The 22,396-nt window shown below is 42.1% G+C and overlaps 1 protein-coding gene across 8 annotated transcripts in view; it reads right to left on the bottom strand.

Moving 5' to 3' along the window:
- AFF2 (ALF transcription elongation factor 2) overlaps window positions 1-17,870 on the bottom strand; it is a 486,005-nt gene extending 468,135 nt beyond the window's left edge. For all 8 annotated transcript variants that reach the window (XM_035288892.3, XM_035288895.3, XM_035288897.3 and 5 more), the window contains exon 1: window positions 17,365-17,870. In XM_035288892.3, coding sequence (XP_035144783.1) covers window positions 17,365-17,411 — 47 coding nt within the window. In that variant the 5' untranslated portion in view covers window positions 17,412-17,870. The remainder of the gene's footprint in view (window positions 1-17,364) is intronic.
- Window positions 17,871-22,396: the final 4,526 nt, after the last annotated feature.

Below are 22,396 nucleotides of genomic sequence, written 5' to 3'. Positions count from 1 at the left end.
ACTCAAGTGGAAAGTGACCAAACACTACACACCACTTTTTCCTTTCTCCATCAAAGCTCAGTCACATGTAGGGGTCATTGCTCAGGGCAGAGCACAAAAGACATTGGTTTATAAAGGTCTCGCCTGACAGACAGTAAATGACCCATGGTTGTGGATAACTTCTGTTGCAGCAGTGAGACACCATGCCAATGAAGCTCTGCAAATACTACAGACCACCACCCAATTAAATACAATAAACTTCTCACCACAAAGGCTGTCCTTTGTCACCCACACTGATAGTCAAGATGGCTCTCTGGAAGAAAACAGCTGGCTCTGTTTGGTCTTTTTAGCAAAATCCACACTCCTGTGCGAAGACCAGACCAAAACAAAATGGAATATAAAGTCTCTTTAATAGACTTTTCCCCTCAAGTCAAGATGAATCTCTGGTATCAATTCTAAACTCAATATTTATAAAAAGTATTTGGTAGCAAGAAACTATTCCTCTCGGGATGCCCCATTAATAGCTATGACAATAGTATTTGACAAAATTATTTTCTAATTTAGAGTCTCTGGCAAAAAGAACCAATACTGTACAGCTGAATTCAGGGTTTTGTAATAACTAATCAATAGTGCAGTACAAGAAATGCTTTGTTGAATAATGACTAAAAGGTTGCAGTAATCAACAATGTGGTACAATGTAATAAGGGCTAGATTTAGACTTAAGATGCGTCTTGTACAACAAGTGAAAAAAATGAGTACCAGACACAAAAAATCATTCAAGGCAGTGTTGGGTCCACTTGGCATCCTGGCAGCCACAAAGAAAGCCAGATGCCCTGGGTCATGTGTTTCCTTATACGACGGAATGGGTTTGCTGTGGCTTTGACCAATTACAACTCCTATGCTGATCTCATGCACATAAATCTCCAGCATGAATCAACCAGCGCAGTGGTACTGAAGGAAAGGCTGGGTAGGACTGGGCAATGGGAATCTGCTTTTGCCATCTTAAAGTGCCACAATCTCGGACTTTCAGATATGATCTGGGGCATCTTAGAGAAACATTGGACTTTTGCCCAGTTGCTTGTTCTACTTTAAGTATTTAATGGTCTGACTCCTGGGGCCATTTACACAAAGATTACTGTGATATCCCCAGTGCCTGGCTAATTGTAGACACCCAGAATATATTTGATGAATAAAGGAATGAATGAATGTCCATTCCTCTCTTCAGGAGGCACTATGCTTAAGATTTCACCCACCACAAAGCTGGTGCTCGCCTACCAAATAGACTGCAAAGAGAATGTAGCTATTCAAGGATGTGGTATCAGAGTGGAATAAATAATACTAGGACCCAATCTCCACCTTACAGTATGGAGTGATGGTTATAGCCAGAAGACTGGCTTTTCATAACATCTGAGTAGTAGTTTGTTCAGAGGGGGCCAACGTCGAGCAACATCTAGGACCGATCTCTGGGAATCTATATCACCGTTAAGTGTTACAGTGCCAGGGTTCAAATCCCAGCTCTACTACTTACCTATGTGATCTTAAGCAAGTGACTCAACCTTCCTGGGCCTCAATTTCCCCATCATAAAAATGGCAATAAGCTTGCCTGCTACTTCACAAGGTTACTGGAAGTATTAACAGTTTGTGTATGGAAAGTGTTCAGATGAGAGTCTGATGTGCAGTAGTTGCTAAACTCGGAGGGCCATTGTCATCTGCCAAGTATATGCCAATATGGTGAGAGTGAGAGATGTATGGTTGCACAGGAAGTATCAGGCTTCAACATTAGTTATTTGATTCCTCCTGGAAACATCCCTGTTAGTCTTTTGATCCTTTGGGGTTCTCATACTGTGGCAATGAGAAGGGATATTCAGAGGAGTGTTTTCCTGGGAAAAGGCTGTTGAATATCTGCTTCTCAGCTCAAGTTGCCTTGAAAAAGTTTATATGCAGGAGATAAAGGGGCCTCTCCCTGCTCTATCTAATCTAAAAGTACAGTTAGAGCCTTCAGGACCCAGCCACCTCTCACCTACATATCTAGACAGAGTTTCTTGAAGTCTCTCCAAGCTTGGCTTGGGACGTTCTGTCCTAAAAAATGAAAACACAGTGAACACAGATAGGCAAGCTGTCCTTCGACCTTGGGAGGTTCTGACGTGAACTGAAGAGCTCAGACTATTTTGTGTGGTCTCCAGGGCAGAACTACAACCAAGGACTAGAAGTTCAAAGAAGGATTCTTTGCCCATATACAATGGAATTTGTTTTGACCTATCCAAAAAAGAAATGTGCTACCATAGGAGGTAGTTTCATTCTCCTACTGTTTTTGGTTTTGGTTTTTGACTACCAGAAGCTGGCTAACGACTTGTGGGGAGCAAGGGGTTGGCCCTGCTCTCATCCCCCTTAAGGACTTTTACGGATCTGAAGTTCTAAGATTCTATAGCACTGCTGGGACATGAATCAGGAGCAACTGTTGCAAAGAACCAATGGGAGATTCTGCATGAGAATTGAGCCATAGCTGCATTTACCATTTTGCCTGCACACCACTGAAATTAGTTCATACTGATTCATAAAAATTAATCATATTTCTTTTTATGTTGTTGTAGCTTTTATGATTTTTATATTTCTATTTTTAAATGGGAGACTATCATTATGAAAAAAATGTAGCTTGCAAAGGGCCTTAATTGTCCTGTTAATAAATAAGGGAGGGATACAAAGTATCAGTACTAAAGCTAAGAAGGCTTGCTTATCCACTGTCTATTTATGAAAAATCAGTCTTACTGGAAATAAGACACAAGAAATAGAAACAAGCATGGCTTTATTAGCTAAAGCAAAACAGCTGAAATTTCCAGTGTCTTTTTATTTCATCAAAAATTAAGGTCTAATAATTCGACAATTTAAATGCAAGATGCCTCCTTGGATCTTTTTACAATGATGGGTCATAAATCTACATTAGCTATGACAGTTTTGCATCTGAAATTCAGAATACAGTAAAACAGCTTGCAAGATATTAATGGCTTCTGTCTCCTGAGTATGTTATTTCATCCCTTTTTTCCAGTGAGGAAACAATTTGTTTATTACCCTTTCAAAATAAACTCATAGAAGGTAAAAATAGCTTATTTTTCCTTTAAAATAAGGTTTCTTTTTGTCCAATCTCCTCAGTCATTCAGTGTAGGCTGTCTCATTCATAACAACCTTTTAAACATTTTGCTCATGAAATGCACAATAGTCTTTATAAAAAATTAGTTAAGCAGATCCCAGAAAACAGTGGTAGGTTTTTCACCTTTCAGAACACTGCCATAAGTATCCTAGATCACTAATAAAGGGTAGGAAACAATCTGAAAATGTATTAGTTGTAAGTAATATGATTAAAAGGAAGACAATGAAGTAAGCCCATGATGCCCACGTCATAAGCTTTTTCCAAATGCTGTCAGACCTATTCAAGGAATCAAATAAAACAGTAACTAGTAAACGGTTTATACGAATAAATGTCAGGAATTTAAAAGACAGTGAAAGAAGAGTGTAGGTGACAGCAATCTGAGGGTTTGTATTTAAAAGTAACATCAGGTTTGTCTCCTATGGCTGTTAAAGTCAGCCAAGCTCCAAGTTCCCAGGGAAGGCAGTAAACATTCATAGTTAAAGGATCAACATCATGTAGATCAATTCAACTTGGACATTTCCTTGCCTCCAAAGGTCGCCACCAAAATGCAGAATCATTGCTGGAAGTCTTTTGAGAATAAAGCCATATCAGAACTAGGTTCAGGAAATCTGGGTGTTAAAACGTGTTTGAACAAACATATATTTACAAATACACATTTCATGACCTACCACCCTACACATCCTACCGTGGAAGGCCGGAATTCACAAATGAGATTGTGGCCAACTCCAAACTTCCACGGCATGTGGGAATAAAAGGAAAGACGAAATATAAAATAATACCTGAAGAAATAGCCCTAATTTTGGCAAAGCACTTTTTCTTCTTTTTTTTTTTCCTCTTTACATTAAACTTTCCATTATTGGTATTTAGACTTCTGTGGTTTTCTGGTTATTCTCACTGTTAACAAATGTATGCCTACCAAATAATAAAAGTCACATTAACCCCAAGAACTTGGACCATTTCTATAAAGTCAAATAGGCATGGTCATTCAATATGTCTTTCCCTTTCAAATTCCTATGAACAATGGCAATTAATTAATTAATTAATGTTCAATAAAGATTTATGAGTGGGCCCTCTTCCCAACTTCTGCCACTATAGCTGGGAGGGACAGCTTAACAAAAACATCCCTGAGAAATACCATGAGCCATGAAGTTCCTGACTTGCATATCATTTATGATACCCTTGGGGAGCAGGCCCTGCCTAAGAAAACCAAGGCCCAGCACCCCATAAGGTTCTCATTACCAACAGGAATGTGCCAGGTCAGATGCACTGGAGGTTGTCAAGCTTTGCAAACTCTCCCCCACCCTCAAATCTCATAAATTTTGCAGAATATGTTGCTTTGCCTTGAATTTTTATGATATGTTCAATTTAAGGAAACTTATCCCATATTTTATCATTTACCTTACTTTTTAAGAGTTACATGATGTCCATGAAGTTCTGAGAACTTTCTCCTAATCATATTTTTTTATATCTTAAAAATATAAACCCACATATTTCCAGCCAGCCGCAAATTTAAAACCTCCCCCTTCTTCTAATTTTGGTGTGCAAGTGTAGGCTGAACAGATTTCAAAGTTTTTCAGTTGGGCAAACTCACCTTTCCATCCTCCATTAAGGCAATGAAGCTACTAAAAGACAGAAATAACAGTGATCGGAATATAAAAGTCAGCCAGTTCTTGTCACTGAAATAATATTTGGGGTGACACTGTAGGGCTCAGAGATATACATCCCTGGAGCAGCTACTGCAGCATTCACAGCCCACAGAAAAGACTCTTCCAACCCCAGGGTCAAGGGTGAGGGCATGACTAGAGGTGATGGTTTAGAGTAGGCACTAGGTGCAAAGTTTGGTGATCCCCACATTTTCACCTGCTTTAGTGAATTTGAGTGATTTTAGTGTTATTTTACTGAATTTGCTTTATGACAATATGTACTCCATACTTAAGAATGTAACCAAATCTCAAAAATGAAATTAAATAGTTCAGCAATATATAGATAGAAATATACTCTTAATGACATATTTAGAGTAGCAATGTCTTTAAATCCTTCTGTGTGCCTCGCTATAGATGTGGTAGTTCTTGGTACTACCCCTAAATCAGTGAATGTTCCTTACACACTCCAGAAACCAAGAGGCAGGGCAAGGGCTAGATGGTCCGATGTCATCTAATGAGATACGAAACAAGAGATGTAAAGATCCCACTCTACCTACAAATGTTGAGGATAGGAACAAACTATGAAGACGGATGTAATCCTTTGCTAAATCTGCTTATGAGAAGCAGAGAAAATCACAACTTTATTCAGCATGTCATTTATCCTGGGTGACTAATGCATTATTTGTATAAAGTTAAAATTGAGCCTTGAGAAACTATGAAATAAATCAAATGCCCTACTTTATGTAATTTTAACAGACGGATCCCATTAGGATTCTACTATGCATAGCTGTTGGGTAAAATCATTGACCAGTATCTTTATAAATTAATCAACTGAGGTAATGCCGGCTTGGCTGTCATCATTTGCTACTAATCTACATTTAGAATTCGCTTTAACTTTCAAGCTTTTTGAAATAGGTTGACCAAATTTCTATTTTTTGTTCAAGATATATGAGTCACTGAAATTGTTTACTGAAGTATGTACGGCAGACATGTGTCATGGGTGTCCTTTTTCAATGGCATTAGAGTGCTCACTGGCATTTCGCTGTATTCTAAGTATGATGCTAATCAGCATCCAATGAAAACGGTCTTCATCATTCTTGACAGGAAGTTTTACGACTTACAGTCTGAATATATTTGCACTTTTGAAGTTTAACCTGTTACAGGACTTCAAAGTTAAATGGCCAAAATGCCTAATTGTAGCAAAAGAGATATAATTAACATTTAACTGTTATTTTTTAAAAAGACCCATCATGGATCTTGCATGTTTTCTGGATCTGTAATTAATTTTCAATAAGTTTCATTTCTGATTATGAGACCCAATTTATTAAAGACCCATTAATTATCTACTGTCTGTCCTCCTAGTATGTACCTTAAAGTCTGGTTCATTTAACTGACTGGGTGTTTCATTTTTCACTAAAATTTCCTAAATTTCTTTGTCATCTCATGTTTATGTGTATCTTCTGGACCTGTATCCCACCACTTTTAATTTTGCAATTTGAAAATAATAAAATAGTGTTCAGGGGTGTTTTTCCAGATTACTTGTAATACTTTGAAGGTACCCAACAAACTCGATTACCAGATCATCTTCAACTCTGTGAAGGTAGGTTGTAGCAAAAGGGCCTTGGGCCCAAGAAACCTGAGTTGGACTTGCGGCTCTGCTGTTGGCTAATTGTGTGACTTTGGGAAAGGTAGGGGTGCACCCCTGTGATCCTCATCTTTCTTGTCTGTAAAATGGGGGGTGAAAACACTTAACTTTTAGGATCCTTATTCAAGGAGGTGATGTATGTAAAGTATATGCCATTATGCTCTGTAAATGCTAATTAATCCCCCTTCCCTACCAAAGTATCTTAGGGATTTCTCAAAAATCAACACACGTGGAAACTTCACTGCACATCCTTGGGATGAAATTGTAATCTGAATCCTCCAGAGGCATAAATAGAAAATGTGTTCAGTGTAAAAACGTGTCAGGAAAACCCAAATCCCAGGTTAGCCTCCAAAGCAGGAACTATTAACCAAGATATCTAGCTAGCTAAGAGGAGACAATGTTACAAAAGTGTAGAGAAAAACTCTCAACAAATGTTGAAGTTATGTTCTCCCCCTCTTTGTACTAGATGAAAGCTACAATTCAGGGATGGTAACAAGTTGCTACTACTTTTTTTTTAAAGGCTGCACAATTACCCTTAAAGCACTGTTGCAGATATTCAATGTAGGTATACCTCATGACAAGAAAATGCTCTACCCAAAAATCTAAAATCTAAAAATTCTGTACAGAAATCTGATAAATTTAGGGCTGTTCAGGAGAGATTTTACTCATCAACAAAGACTTCCCTACAGTATCTCTGGCAAGTAAGATGCACATAAAGAGCATTTAATTAATAACATTTTAATAAGCATGCTATTTCAGAAATAATATCTATTGAAGGCTAGGCAACACACCTACCTGTACCTACCTGTCTGCCCACCGTGATTTTAGCACTTCTCGTAGTGCTCATTCTTATACCTCTGAGGTATCTCTTCACAAATTTGATCACACAAAGCATTAAAAGCAGGGTTTTTTTAATCATTCCATTTATGTATTCAGCAAAAAATAACTGAGCACCTACTGTGCACCACACACTGTTCTAAGCATTGCAGTAGCAGCAGTGAATAAAACCAACAAAACTCCACCCTCAATGAGCTCACATTCTCGTCAAGTTTGAATTAAGTTCAGGTTTATGGACCAGTATACCTTCCTCCCAAGCAGAGAATCTGCCACGTACACCAAAGAGGAATGGAATTGTGTGTCTCTTGCTGGAGTGGATACCTGTAAAGTCATGCCTCACATTTGGTAATGAACTTAAACCCAGTTTGTAAATACTAAGGATGAGGGGCAAAGTCCTCATTAGCCCAGCCTACTACAGAGCCCCCAGCACAAGCAGGGCTTTCTGCTATTATAGTATCTATCCTAGGGGATCCTTATAGATTAGCAGAAAAGCTAAGGATTCACATGGCCTGTGCATTAATTCCAGCTCAGCCGCATACTACCCGTGTGGCCTTGGGCAAGTCGCTGAACCCTTCTGTCCCAGTTTCCTGCTCTGTTAAATAGAGAAATCAGATAACACAAATCAGAGCCTGTCACATAGGAAATGCTACCTCTAATTATTAGCTTAAATTATTACTATTATTGATACTGCTTTTAGGTCTTCTCACCTAGATTTAATATTGTGAAGAGCTAGCATAGTGCCTGAATGAACTGAATAAATGAATGATGCTGCACTCTGAACTGGCAGCATTAGGTTATTATTCTGGGCCAGGCACTGGGAACACAAAAATAAAAGACACATCCTCCTCTTTCACAACAACAAAGGTGCATGGAGGAGTTGGGGGAGGGAGAAAGCAGGATCCAGCCAAGGTAGAAGTCAGCTCAGGAAGGTATGAAAGCAGAAGAGAAGCATCTGAACAGACTGGGTAGGAGTATGGGAGTTTGAGGGGTGGAGGAGGCAGGAGGTCTGCTGCTCGCTAGCAGCTTCCCAAAGATAGAGCTGAGGTTTGAACAATGACATAGCCAGACAAAGAATTACTTGGTAGCCAAACAGCTAATCGTAAACACAGATGTCAACACCAATCACATAGTACTAAGGCACTTTTAAGGAAAAAGAAATACTGATGGTAAAATATTGGTACACACCTAACAAACAAAATAATCAGTTATATTCTTAGAAAAGGAGAAAAAGCAAAAGCAATGCATTAGTGAACGTCTCAAGAGCTACGAAATACACTTCTTTTGAAAACAGCCATTTTGCTAGCAATTGCGCCAATTTACGAACATTTGTTTCAATTGTTTCGGAAAAAACACATTTTCATTTGACATTTCTTTGAAGAATGTTTGCATAAATGTTTCCGTAGCTCAGACAGTTAAAATAATTGTTGGGATAGTTTTGTGGTTGTCCCACAGCAAATGGTGTTCAGTGTTAATGAGAATACTTCATTCACACAGCAAAAGAGGACTCAGGCAATTATGTGATGAATGTGAGCTACTGTCAAACCAGATAATTCAGGGTCCAAAGTCAATTGTCTTATGTTGAATATTCAATATTCCTGGTCCCCTCAACAATCAAAATTTCAGGCATTTCACTCTGAACGGCACTAATAGTAATCAGAGTTTCACAGTCCTTGACCAGGATTGGTTTGCCTATTTAGCTTTCATTCTCGCTCTCGCTCGCAGAATTCCTATTTTACTTAGAGTCCATGTCATACTAATTCTAATTATACATTCCAATGTAAAATGACGCCAAAGGTCATCTTCTACAGTCCTTTCATCTCTCCCTAAAAAGGACTGACCAGTAAAGTGTTGGGCACAGAGAAGGTAGGCAATAGAAACAGTTCTTGAGAGGTGACAAACAGTGAACAAGGGCTCCTGACTCAGCTTTGCCAATTACTGACTGGATGTCCTTGGGCAAGTCATTTTCCCATCCTGGGCCTCAGTCTCCTTACTTACACAATGAGGAGGTTGGATCACATGATCCAAAGGGGCCCTCCAGCCTTAAAGCTCTGGTTTCTAGGAACTGATTAATGTCTACACACCAAAGCCAAGCACTTTGCCAGCAAATAAATAATAGTGAATTGATGAGACCTCTCCATGGCACTTCATCAGAAACATCCATCACGCTGATTCTAATTTAGTCACTGTGGCTGTGTCGACCTGGCATGAAAACAATCAGTCCCTTTGGAAAATTAATTTATTAAGAAATTAGTTGACTGATGTCCTGAAGGGGGAAATAAAGCCTACATGATTGCATTTTTCATTGTCCAACAGATAGTCAGGTTGTCATGTACATACTGCCATACTCTAAAGGTTAAAGTAACAACACATTCCATCTGCTTGGTTGGTTTGATCAAACCATACTAGAAACCCAAACACCAAGAAGACATCACACTTTTTAGCAAACAACTTCCTCCAATGATTGTTAAAGCTAAGATTTCAATTTCAGCAGCACTACAAGACAAGTAGCATATTATTTTTTATTTATATAAAAAAGAAATCATTTCAGAGCTATTTATTTCCAGGAGATACACTGCCTACAAAACAAAAAAATCTGACTCCGGGAAAATGGTTTAATGAAGGTCACCAAGTGAACCAGTATCTGCTAGTGAGATCTGGTTTTCATTGAAGATGGTAGATGATACCAAGAACTATTATTTGGAAATCTAACAAAACAAAATGTTCCTCATAGGATAGCAGTAATGTCTCTTTTCTTCTCCAACAAAAGAAACATTGGAAAAATAAACAGATGAGTGATTTTGATTTCGTAATGAAAACAAACCCAGTTTCCTTAGCTTATTCCTCAAAGTGTGGCTTTTACACCTTCATATAAGAGAACGTACCTACTGAAGAACTAAGTAAAAAATTACTTCGAAATGTTAGCTGATTTTATTTTTCAAATAAAGCAAAATACACAGGTATATTTGAGAAACAGCATCCCATAAACAAAGCAATCCATAATCAAAATCAGGTTCTAGTTATAGTGCTATTGTCAGCTCTGCTTAAATCGTGCCATTTTTTTCAGTTCTCAGATAACTTTTCTCAGCTCAGTAAGTAGTAGATGCTGGAAGCTCAGGTCATCTAAAAGATTTACTTTAAAATAAATGCAACAATTCAGAGCATCACCCTCTCTATGATGTAAAGTGTGCCTTGCTTTGAACATGCATATAAAATTTCATTAAAGTGTAACATAAAAGTTTTACATTAGAGGAACCCAGGGCTGGACCTTTGTTTAACAGTCATGATAATTTATGGTGTGGATCTGCTACAGTTAAGTAGAAAAACAGCCTTCTCATGATGAAATACAAGTCATAAAGGCTGAAACTCAAGGAAAGCTGGAGGAATCCCAACCCTCTGACCACTCATTTTTTCCTCAGATTTTTGTTACACATTCTTCATTAATGTTCTCAATGCAGATTGAGACACAATACAAGTCCATTAATTCCTATAGTGCTGTACCTTAAAGGATATTCTTTCCTCATTTTTTTTCTGTGCTAAACATATCTTGGAATTCATAGAAATTCTATTTTTGTAAATCATGCCAATTACATGGGCTCTATTTTTGTCTTTTCCTATTAATCTTCTGTAACCATTGGTTATTCTCTTTATTTTCTGCAAAAGAGATTATACTTGCTAAGAAACATGAAAGAATTACAAATAATTAAAACATGATCACACAGGCAGAGGGACAGTATTATCACTAGGATTTACTAAACAACTATCCTTGAAAGAGATCTGCATCTGCTTGGAACAGTCTTTGAGTTGAATGTGACTGTAACATCAATCAACAGATGTTTACTGAGTACCTGCGATGGAAAAACACTGTGCTAAATGATGCCAGAGGGTGAGACGCCATTCTCTAGGAAGCCATGTGGATATTTAAACATGAACAATTTAATGCAACAGTGCTGATGCAGCAAAAAGAGCAATACACACAAATCCTAAGACCATCCACCTACTGTGCAAACTCAGGCAAGTAACTTAACCTCTCTGAACTTCTGTTTTCTTATCGACAAAATGAAGCTAAACTACCATCTCTAACAAACTTTTAAGGTCATTGTGAGGATCAAATCAATCAATACATGTGGTAAATTAGAAAGCTTTGGAAAGAATTGTTATCAACCTCACACCTCCAGTTTTGAGCCTCCAAATGAGCCAAAAAATATACCAGGGTCCTCTTTATTTTCAAGTATCAAATCTTCAAAATTTGGGCATTCAGATTTAAATGGACAATTCTCAAGGACTTGAGATTTGTTTCACATATATATAATTTTTTCATTCTTACATTTTCATCAAAGGGGCATCCATAAATGATGTGCTACGAGACTGTATCAGATACAGACTGTTCCCTTTCTAATTAAAAGGAAAAAGCAGAGTTCCACGCCTGGTCAAATTCCATGGCAATTCCACAGATTTTTTTCCGCAAGTACAATGTACACAATCCAATCCATTTATTTCAGTGACGGTTAAATAAATACTCGGACCCACACAACAAATAATAGGCAATGAGCTTTTGTGGAAAGGCACCTGACTTTGAAATAGGGGAGATGTGGATTTGTGACCAAGCTCTACTACCAACAGGCTGTGTGAAGTTAGGTGAGTCACACAACCTCTCTAGGATTGAATTTGCCATTCTGCAAAATGGGAAGAATACCTGAACATTCTAACTCACAATGATCAAATAAGAAAGCATGTGAAACAGCATTCCACGTATTGGAAAGGTTCAGACAAAGTTTTTGATGATGCAAGCTCTGGGGTCAGCTCCATCTAGGCTGAAACTTAGACTGCATCACTGAGTGAGTAGCTGTGTGATTTCATTGCTTCATCTGTAAACGGCATTTTGGGAGGCCGAGGTGGGTGGATCACGAGGTCAAGAGATCGACACAATCCTGGTCAACATGGTGAAACCCCGTCTCTACTAAAAATACAAAAAATTTAGCTGGGCATAGTGGCGCGTGCCTATAATCCCAGCTACTCAGGAGGCTGAGGCAGGAGAATTGCCTAAAACCAGGGGGCGGAGGTTGCAGTGAGCCGAGATCGCACCATTGCACTCCAGCCTGGGTAACAAGAGCGAAACTCCGTCTCAAAAACAAAACAAAAAAACAGAGATCATAACAGGTCCTATCGCAGAAAGTTGCTGAAAGGATTAAACGAAATTGATTCTTTACAGAATTTCATCCAAGCTTGTAGCACAGAGTAAACACCCAAATTATAGCAGCAATGATAATGATGAGTTCTATCAGAATTGAAACACACACACATACACACACACTAATCACTCAAAAAGGCTTCTCCAAGTTTAGTCTTGAGCTCTTTAATCAGTAACATTTCTTTCCATTTATCAGTAAGCAAGTTTTTCAAATCTCTGTTTACCTAACAGTAATCAGAAAAAGAAAATATTAAAAGTGAAAAATGTAGTCACTGCAGCAAAAATTGTTTTGTCTAAATAACAGGATAATCAAGTATATGTCAGTTTTCCTCTTTGAGGTATGACCTACAGTTACAAGCTCTTAAGGCCACAGATCTATAATGTTCCAAAGAAGGCCACTTCACTGGACTTCCACAATTTTGAAATTATGTTAAATAAGTGCAAATTTTGCAAGCAAAAATAATATGAGCTACGAATAATGGATATTAATTTTATGTTAAAGGTTAGCACATCAAAGCCATTTCTATTCAACAATAATTAGCATGTTTAAATACAGTGTAATTTTTATCCATCTACAGCATGCTTAAATGTATGGAATCTCATTTACGTCTATAATGATGGATTCATTTTCAAGGCGGTCATTTTCTATCTTGATTTGTATATTTTAAAGTTGTTAAATGGTTGACTGAATCATTAGCAAAACAATTCGTGTATCATTAAACTGATTTCTACCATGAGATAATTTTCTTCCGTGTCCAATAGATGTGCCTTTTAAGATTTACTGAGATAGCTTTTATTCTTTGGAGGGTTTGGGGGTGGGGTTGCAGAGGAGACCTTACTAGCGAATTTCACTGACTTAAATCTCTCCTACCCACACATTCCCTTAAGAAAACACAACCCAAAATGGTTTGTTGAATGAATGCTCAAACACACGGGAGAATGCATATTATACTGGCAAAGAAAACAGACCATAGGCAGTCTCCCTTTTAAGAGACCACAGAGGGAAAAGGGGATAGATGGATGGAGGTAGAGAACAAGAAATGCTGGGAATTTCTAAGCCTTAGTCAAAACAGGACTTCCCCTCCCCCAACCCCATCACGGCCCTAGTATCTCCAACTTGGCAAAGGTTCTGTTCCCCCCATCTCCCACACCTTCCCATCCATAAACAGTCCCGTTCCGCTCTTCTGGAGGATTGTAGCTAACGAGGCCTCGGAAGACCTGTGCGCACAGAGCAGAAGGAGGCAGCCGGGTTGCTGCAGTGCATGGGCCATGCCTGGCTGGAGCTGAAACAGTTCACTTTTGTCTGGAAAGCAGCCCCCCGCCCCCTCTCCGGCACTGCCCCGCCCCCGCAAGGTCGAAGAAAACTGGGGAAAGTGCAGTTCGGACTGCTTGGGCAGGCCCTGGGGGCTGCCTTTACCGGAGGAGGAGAAGCCTGGCCGGCACATGGCCCCTTCTCAGCCTTGACAGCCCCACACAGACCTTTGAACTTTCTATTTATATAACAGTTTAGTGAGTTTAAGTCTCTTCCTGTATAACTGCCCCTTTGCAAGCTTGCCTCTAATTAGGCTACTTGTGAGACATCACATAAAAACTACAAACAATTGATGCTGTCCCTTGCACTGAGAAGCCAGCCACTGTCACAATCACTTAACCACAATTTTAACTAGGCTTTTCAACGTTTTGATTTTGCTATCATGGTGGTTTTCTTTTCTTTTTTCTTCTTTTTAAGAATGTGTCCCTTTCTGTATTTTCTGTTCTTTCCTTTCCTTCCTTCCAATGAAGAGGTAAGCAGCCCCACAAAGAACCTTGGCCTGTCACAAAGCAATACCTAATCAATACTGGGTGGGAGGTGCTTACAGAAATGAAAGGCTGTACATTTTGTAGGCCCTCTGAATCTGTTCCGCACCCCCTCCCCACCCTTAACTGGGGATAAATGACATCATTACATGATCTTCAGTCACCTCAAGAATTCATTTACTTGGTTATCAAAAACAAGTCTATGGAATGATTTAAATGAAGAATTTGAATTTTAAAATTTATCTTTTTCTGTAAGAGCAAGTGATGTCTTTCACGCACGCAGACACATCTGTGCCATCTTTTTTCTTTCACAGAATGGTTTATATTAAATTCAAACTCAGGTGAACGTTGCTCATTCATCCAGGAATCCTAAAGAACTTGAGCTTTGGCCCTTTAATCGAGTCCAGAGCATGACCCATTAAGTTATTCTAGCAGTTTGTGAAATCCAGTGGTATGTTGCATTAGGCACGTGAGCATTCCCAAACACTGCACATAACATGCACACTGCAGCATCAATAGTATCCCATCCTTTCCATTCGTCCTAACAAATATGCATGTTTATAAATGGCCACACACTTTTTGTTTACTACAGTCAAGTGTTTGCAAATAACACATATGCCTGTGTATGTAAAGTCTTTCTTCATTATGTCCAGGAAAATGAGTTTGTTTTTAAGCTGTCCTGATCCATTTATTGTCAGACATCTAGGGTTGCAGTAGAGATAGCTCAGAGCTTACTGTTCCACAAGTGAATGTTAAGAATAAATTCAAGGTAAATAAGATCCTTAACTTTGCTGGTCTTTTTCCCTTACTTGGTCCTCCTCGGGGGTTGGGGGTGTGGGGAGTGGAGGCCATCACTTTAAGTAGCTATTTACTCCCAAGGGAGAGAAGTAAATATATAATGAACATATAACTGGCATGCTCTGGACTTTCAAAGAGAAGTGGGAAAGCTACCAATTTCTATTCATGACAATGTCAAGCTTTTCAGTTCATCCACTATTGTCACATTTATGTTCCTTTTCTCTGTGGAGCCGTACAAAACACAGAAGCACAAGCACATTACAAATGTTTATAAACAGAGATGCATAACGAAGTGTGTCACTCACAAGCAGTAAGAAGAGAAATTTTCCTGGATCATGTACAGAAGGAAAGGACAGGCTTATTTATGCAGATGTGTTACACTAATTAATCAGTATTTCACATAATATTCACGAAGTGTCCAAGTCTATGCTTCTTAACTGATGTGGCTCAGTTAGGGACCTGGAGGAAAAAAAGGTTTTGCATTTTCCTTAAGATAAGAAGAGACAGCCTCCCACAAGGGGTGAGGGAGCATATCTTTTTTTTAAAGAAATCAAACATAAAAGAGTGCATTTCCTTTAAATATGCAATTGCATATGCATAAGATGAAACCAGAATTGATATAAAAAGCATGTTTCTAAAAACCTGATACCTTGTATATGCTTAACATTTGAACTATACCCATGAAATTAATTATAACAATGTCTGTTAAATTAACGATGTAACCCACACCATGTATTAGGCAAATTGTATGCAAATAGTGGTGCTATGGTTATCATCAGTTGTCTGCAAAATAAATTAGGGAAACAGAGTAAAGGCTGTGTGCAGGAGCATAATATCTAACTGAGCAATAATTTTATTGTAATTTTTACTTTCAAATAACAGCATGATTTTTTTTAAAATGTAACAATGTATTTCTGCAGAGCTGATAAAACCTTGGTTTCAAAAACGCCTTATAGATTAATACTGATACAGCATAATTTGTGCTTCAAGGATTTACCCGGAATTGTGGTAGAATAAAATGTATTTAAGTTCTGATTATCTTGGATTTGCAACTAAAGGAGTCATGACTGGCATAACGAAGCTGTTGGCTAAGCGTATGACCCTTTTTTAAAGAAGGAAATTGCCTAAAATATCACATCAACAGGGGAAATCCTTGTAAAAATACATAGCATTCATAACCAACGGCCGCTAGTAGTTAAACATTGCAAAATATTTCCCACTATTGGTAGGTACTACAGATCGTTTTAACTACATTTAAAAAGGGAATAACCAACAGTGCAATTTTAAGTGGTTACCACTGGGCCCCCCCTCAATCTAATTTCTTAGACTGTGGGGGGCGGGGGAGAACGGATATGTTAAATATTATGACAAATTAACAGTGATAAGGTTTTCAGTAGGTGAAGTTTTTGAAAAGTTAATAGGTATGTATATAAGTATTTATGCACCCGCGCATGCACATCTCTAAGAGAGTAACAACTTTCCCGCTCCCCAGTCACCTTTCTACCATCTTTCAGAATGTCTGGAAGACAAGTTTAGGGTATTTTGTGAAGAGCTGTCTCAACCTCCGAATCTGAGCTGGGTGCCCACTACACAGACCTACGGCTGCCTCCCAGTGGGAGCCCAACGTGGGTCCAGCCGGTAATTAAATGTCCATTGACAAGAGAGGCGGACTTTGGGGGCCAACTCCAAAAACCCTGAGTCTTAAAAGCCAAGCACCGAAGTCGGCCCCGAACCGAGGTCCCCAGTGTGGTGGTTCCCAAAGCCGCCGCTCCACCCCGGAGAGCAGGGAACTTGGGGTGAGTCGGCAGAAGGAAAGGTGTGCACGCCGCGCAGAGCAGGGATGGAGGTGGCGGCAGCGGGGGCGGTGGCTACCGAGGAAGCAGAGGGCGACTGGCGGCACCTGGCCCTTGTCTTTCCCCCAAGGCCGGCCGCGGGCGTTGGGCACCTGGAAAGTTGAGGCATTTCGGGCGGGCGGCATCTGGGGCTGAGGGAGGCCCGACCCGCGAGCCTCTCCAAGAGAAAAGCTCCTGGGAGGTCGTGCGGTTCAGCCCTTCGGCTGCACCGAATTAGATGTGAGCCAAATGCAACTCTTTAGACTCCGAGCGCAAAGCGACGCTTTCGGGTCCGCATCCCTCCCTCTTCCCACACCTCCCCCCACGCCAGCATCTGACCTAGGAGTCCGCGCGGCCGGGGCCAGAGGTGGCTGAGAGCAAGTGGGAGGGGGTCCGGGGCGCCCCCCACGACAGCTCCAGCTTCTCTTAACAAAGGCGAAAACCTGAGACTTCACTAGGGGACTGGCTCATCAAAGGAAAAGGCAAAAATCAACACCTACCACTGCTGCTCCAAGTCCCAGTCTCTGAAAAAGTCGAATAGATCCATAGCGGCGGTGGCGGGCAGGCGCCTGTCCCTGCTCGCAGCGGGTCGGCGCGGCTCTCTGCACAGCTCGCAGGCGGTTCTCGGCGACCCGGCTCTCCAGCCCTCCCGCCCAGCTAAAAGTATCCGGGCCGCATCGGCAGCAGCGGCGGGCGCTGGAGGTGCCTGGTCCTGCGCTCTGGAGAGGCAGCGGCTGCAGTGGCACTGGGCGGGCAAGCGCCTGGCCGCCCACTCGGGTCCGCTCGGTCCGCGGTAGTCCGCGCACCCAGCGCCCCGACGCTGCGGCGGTAGCCGCTGCGGGCTCAGGCAGGCTGGGCCGCCCGCCTGGCTGGCTGCGGGCGGGCGGCGGGAGGGCGGGCGGCGGCGGCGGCGGCGGCGGCGGGGGCGGCCGGGGCAGAGGCAGCGGCGGCGGCGGCGGCGGCAGCGGCTGCACAGGCGGCGGCGGCGGCCGCGGCAGCATCACACACTTACACACTCACAGGGGGCGGAGCCTGGACAGCTCGAAGCCGCGACATGGAGCAGGCACGTTATCATCCCCGGATCTGGCAGGGGCTCGCCGCGCCCGCCCCCGCTGTTCGGGAACCCCTCCTCAGCCCCACTGTCAAAATCAGCTAGTGAGAGCGGCCGCAGAGCTGAGGACCCTGACCCGGAGCCGGGACGCAGGGGCTGTGGCAGGAATAGAGGAGGTGGGCTGGCGGGACCGGGACGCCGGCTTGGGTAATAGGACCCACCCCGCCCCCCACTGCTAAGAGTTACTGTTTGGAACTAGAAAAGACAGCACAAACCGCTGTGGGGTTGAAGGTCGCCCCCTGCCACGCAAAACAGTCTCTGTCCGGAGACAGATCCTTGAGCCCCCCAGTAACGGTGCAAACTTTTGGGGGCCCATGCACCCCTTAGGTCTGTAGTGCACAGCAGGCGGGTCCAGGAATGAGAAGGCGGTCACCTTCACCATCCCCGAGGCCCCACGTGCCCGCACGCAAGCCCTCCAGGTATGCCTCTGGGCAGGCACCTAGTAGGTCAGCAAGATGTAGGCCCTGGATTCAGCGGGCTGCAGGGATAGGCAGAAATGAATGCCCTTGTGTGGTCCTTGAGTTCGGGGTTGGGACACAGTTAAACTGGGTTCCACTGTCACTTTCCTCGCACAGTCACCAGGTGCCTTGAGCAAAAGACTTCTGCACGCTCCTCCTCTGAGAAATGGGAAAACCACTGGGTATGTGCCCAGTATCCCACGCACCGGCTGCCCGTCTCCCTTCTGGCCTGAAATTCTGTCTTTCTGCACGTGGAGGGTTTAACCGAGCCTCCTCCTTCCTTCAACCTCCCCCACTGGTCCAGGAAGGGGTGGATCCCTTTGCCAATTCCCTGGAGGGAAAGGTTCCCTGGCCTCCCTGCAGAGAAAGGCATGTGGGAAGGGGCGGGACCAGTTTCTGGCACATAGGACCTGAGCATTCTAGAGTCCCAGGCATCTAATTCGGCTTCTTCCTGTCTTTATACAGAGGGAATAGTATTGGTACATTATTCAAATTCTAAGGCTAGTACTCTTTTAGGAAGGACAGTAGACTGAGCTCTGTCAGAGCAGGGTGCCAGTAGCTCTCTGTGTGACTCCAAGCAAGTCACACTTATCTGGGCCTCAGTTTCCCCATAAAACACCCAGCAGCCCTCTGGTTCATACTGCTCTGACATTCTCCCTTCTGTCTGAATTATGCTTCTACGGTATTATCTCATACTGTCAAAATCATCCAAATAGCTTTTAACTTCATTTTTTTCCAGAAGAAACAGGGGCCCCCAAACAGTAAAATGCTCAAGATCTGACTTTTCCCCGAGAGAGGGATCCCAGATTAGAACCTAGAACCTGGGAAGCTCTTCCAGGGCTGGAGCCAGTAGAAGGTGCCTCAGCTCTAACCACGAATGACTGGCATTTGAGCTACAAGGGGCCAAGCTCTGGTCTCTTTCATATTCTTTTATAGAAGAACAAAACAAAAGCACATCATTAACATAAAGGAAGAAGGTTCTATGATTCTGCAACTCAGGCGTCCAGTGGGGCTTTGCTTAGATGTCTATTTATATTACATGGGACCAAGCCCTCAACAGATAGTGGTTGATGGATGGAAATCAACCAGTGAGCAGCCAAGGGGAGACTACATCTCAAAGTGACTTGTAGATTTGGCTACCTGTAAACTTCTCTGGTCAAAAAGACTATGGAGGAAGGGCTATTGGCAAAAATGGCGCTGCGGATTTTCAAATTATCTCTGTGCCTTGTTTATTCAAGGAATTCAAGTATTCAGCTCTAGACTGTGAGCCCTTAAAGCAACAGGGACTGCCTCACTCAGATCTGCGGCCCCCAACCTTTCTACCCTCAGTAAATGATCCTCGAATTGGATTTGATTGCTAGTAATGATTGTTGCCAGCATTAGTACTTGATCTGCTTGAAAATCCTTCAAGTAAAGCCAGAACATCTACAATTAACATTTAAATGGTGATTACGGTCACTTTATTTCTGGTTTACTTTTCTCACAAAATTGTATTTATTGGGGGAAGATAGAAAAAATAATATGCTAGGCAAACAAATTTTCAACAGAAATAAAGCTGCTCCTTTAAGAGTTCCAGCCCCCCATCACCCCACTGGTGCACTTTCTTCCCAATCAGCAGGAGGACCAAGCAGAAGCAGAAGGAGCCAGCAAGAGGCAGCACTCTGAACAGAAGCGCCTGCGGGAAGGAGAGAAGAGACAAGTGGTGCCTGCTGCTGCTTCAAAAGAGGGGCAGGGGCTTTCCCTTCCTGAGATCAAAACGAAGCAGGAAGGTTGGGTTGGGTGGAAAGAGCCCCCACTTCCTAGCCACTCTCCTCAAACAGAGATGAGGCTAAGACAGGCAACACTGAAGGGGCCAGGCTGTTCCTGAGGCCTCTTGGCCTGGGCCTGGCACATGCTCAGTGAGCATCAGCTACTGAGCAAGGTAGCTTTGTCTTCTCTGATCCAAGGGGTGCTTTCTCCCTTCCTCCTCACCTTGTGCATCCCTCCCTGGCTCTGATGGGGCCAGGGGCTCTAGAACTCAGCTATTCAATGAACCCTCAAATATGTGGGCAGGATGCTGGATCCAAGCCATGCTTCCTCCACCAAAAAGCTACCAGTAGGGAGGAGAAAGCACTTTGCAAAGAGGGCAGTAGCAAGAGGAAATTAAAAGGCTATCTGGAGGGAGGGCCCACTGCTTTTGTCATATTGGGGTCATCTAGCTGTCATCTAGCCTGGGGTGGGGATCGAATTGCTTCCCTCTCATTCCACTCCCTATGGCATCTTAGCTAAGGTGTAATACTTTTCCTCACCAGCTTGTTGCCCTGGTTTTGGCTGGAATCAGCTTCTATCTTACCTAGCAAAACCCACATCAGGCCCCAGTTTCAGAACTCTCAGTTCAACCCAATATTTCAGAAACTGAACAACCTTCTCTCCCTCTGACCCTTCTCCCTCTGTTGGCTTCTCCCATTCGAACTGCCTCCCCACCTCTGCCAGTGCCTCATCAATTTCCCCTAGTCACAAAACCCCAACAAAACGGAACCTACTGGGAGAACTCTTGGGCCAATAGAAAGCCATCTTTTCAGACAGGAAAGGGTCAAAACTGAGACTCCATAACCCAATCCATTGAGATAAAACTATAAATTGATTTTAATAGATATTGGTTTTATAGAAATGCTGATTTTCAGATTTTCTAAAGTGAGATTTTTGGCTTGAGTTACTTTTAAAGAAGTTTAACTTGTAGTCTCCAGGTACTAATCTTTGTTTTAAAGAACTTGAAATCCTCCGTTTGCATAGTTGTACTAAAGGCACTGTCATGTAGGTTAGAATAGATCATGTCTAAAAATTAGGATTAATTTAAGAAAGTTGCACTGTGCATGTCAGTTACAGGAAATGAACAAATTGACAGCGTGTGATACACATGTCATGTCACACCACGGATTTCTACTTAAAATGTTAAGCATTTGTTTGTGACCTGGTACTCTGTCAGGCCGATTTACTTTCTAGGAAAAAATTACGATCCAGGTTACAGTTCATTTCGGGAAGCTTGCTGGAAAGAATTCCGTGGGCACCATGGGGACTACCACCTTTCATGGACTGTGGCTCCTCTTCTGACAGAACCACTTGGTGCCGCCATGATTTTAGAATGGACTGACAAGGTTCTGAACTTGGGGCTGTTTCTACACATGGGCTGCAACATCCGGAATGGTACTTCAATCTTTTCTGTACTTTTTTTTTTTTTTTTTGAGACTGAGTCCCACTTTGTCACCCAGGCTGGAGTGCAGTGGCACAATCTCGGCTCACTACAAACTCTGCTTCCCAGATTCAAGCAGTTTTCCTGCCTCAGCCTCCCCAGTAGCTGGGATTACAGGAATGTACCACCAAGCCCAGCTAATGTTTTGTACTTTTTAGTAGAGATGGGGTTTCACAATGTTGGCCAAGTCTGGTCTCAAACTCCAGGCCTCAAGTGATCTGCCCGCCTCAGCCTCCCAAAGTGTTGGGATTACAGGCATGAGCCACAGTTCCCAGCCTATTTCAATCTTGGTTTTCCCCAGAAACTGTAAGCCTCATGAGGGCAGGGCCTGAGTCTATGTCATCAAAGCCTAGGATGGTATCTGACACATAGTAGGCCCTTCCAGGATCTCTCTAACCATCCTCTGTGTAGGTAGCAATCTCAAGAGTTGATTTCAAATTGGGTCAGGACAATTCTCTGAACTTCATGAGTATGCTTATGTAATTTTTTCCACAACTCCTCTTTCTATCACGTTATACTTTGGATCTCAATCATGTACTATGATTGAAAGACCCTACCCTTGAGTTTTCCGGTTATCATAGAAAATGATCCCATTTCAGAGCTCTTCTTAAGTCCCTGTCTCTGGATTCCTACTAGGTCTTAAATATCAAACACCAGCTGACCTTACGTCAATCATCTGCTTGATTAGGTTGACGGTACTTGAAAGTTCATGTTATTCTGATTTTAGATGATAT

Source organism: Callithrix jacchus, chromosome X (assembly GCF_049354715.1).
Source record: "Callithrix jacchus isolate 240 chromosome X, calJac240_pri, whole genome shotgun sequence".
In the NCBI taxonomy this organism is placed as follows: domain Eukaryota; kingdom Metazoa; phylum Chordata; class Mammalia; order Primates; family Cebidae; genus Callithrix; species Callithrix jacchus.
This window is presented reverse-complemented; position numbering and strand designations above follow the sequence as displayed.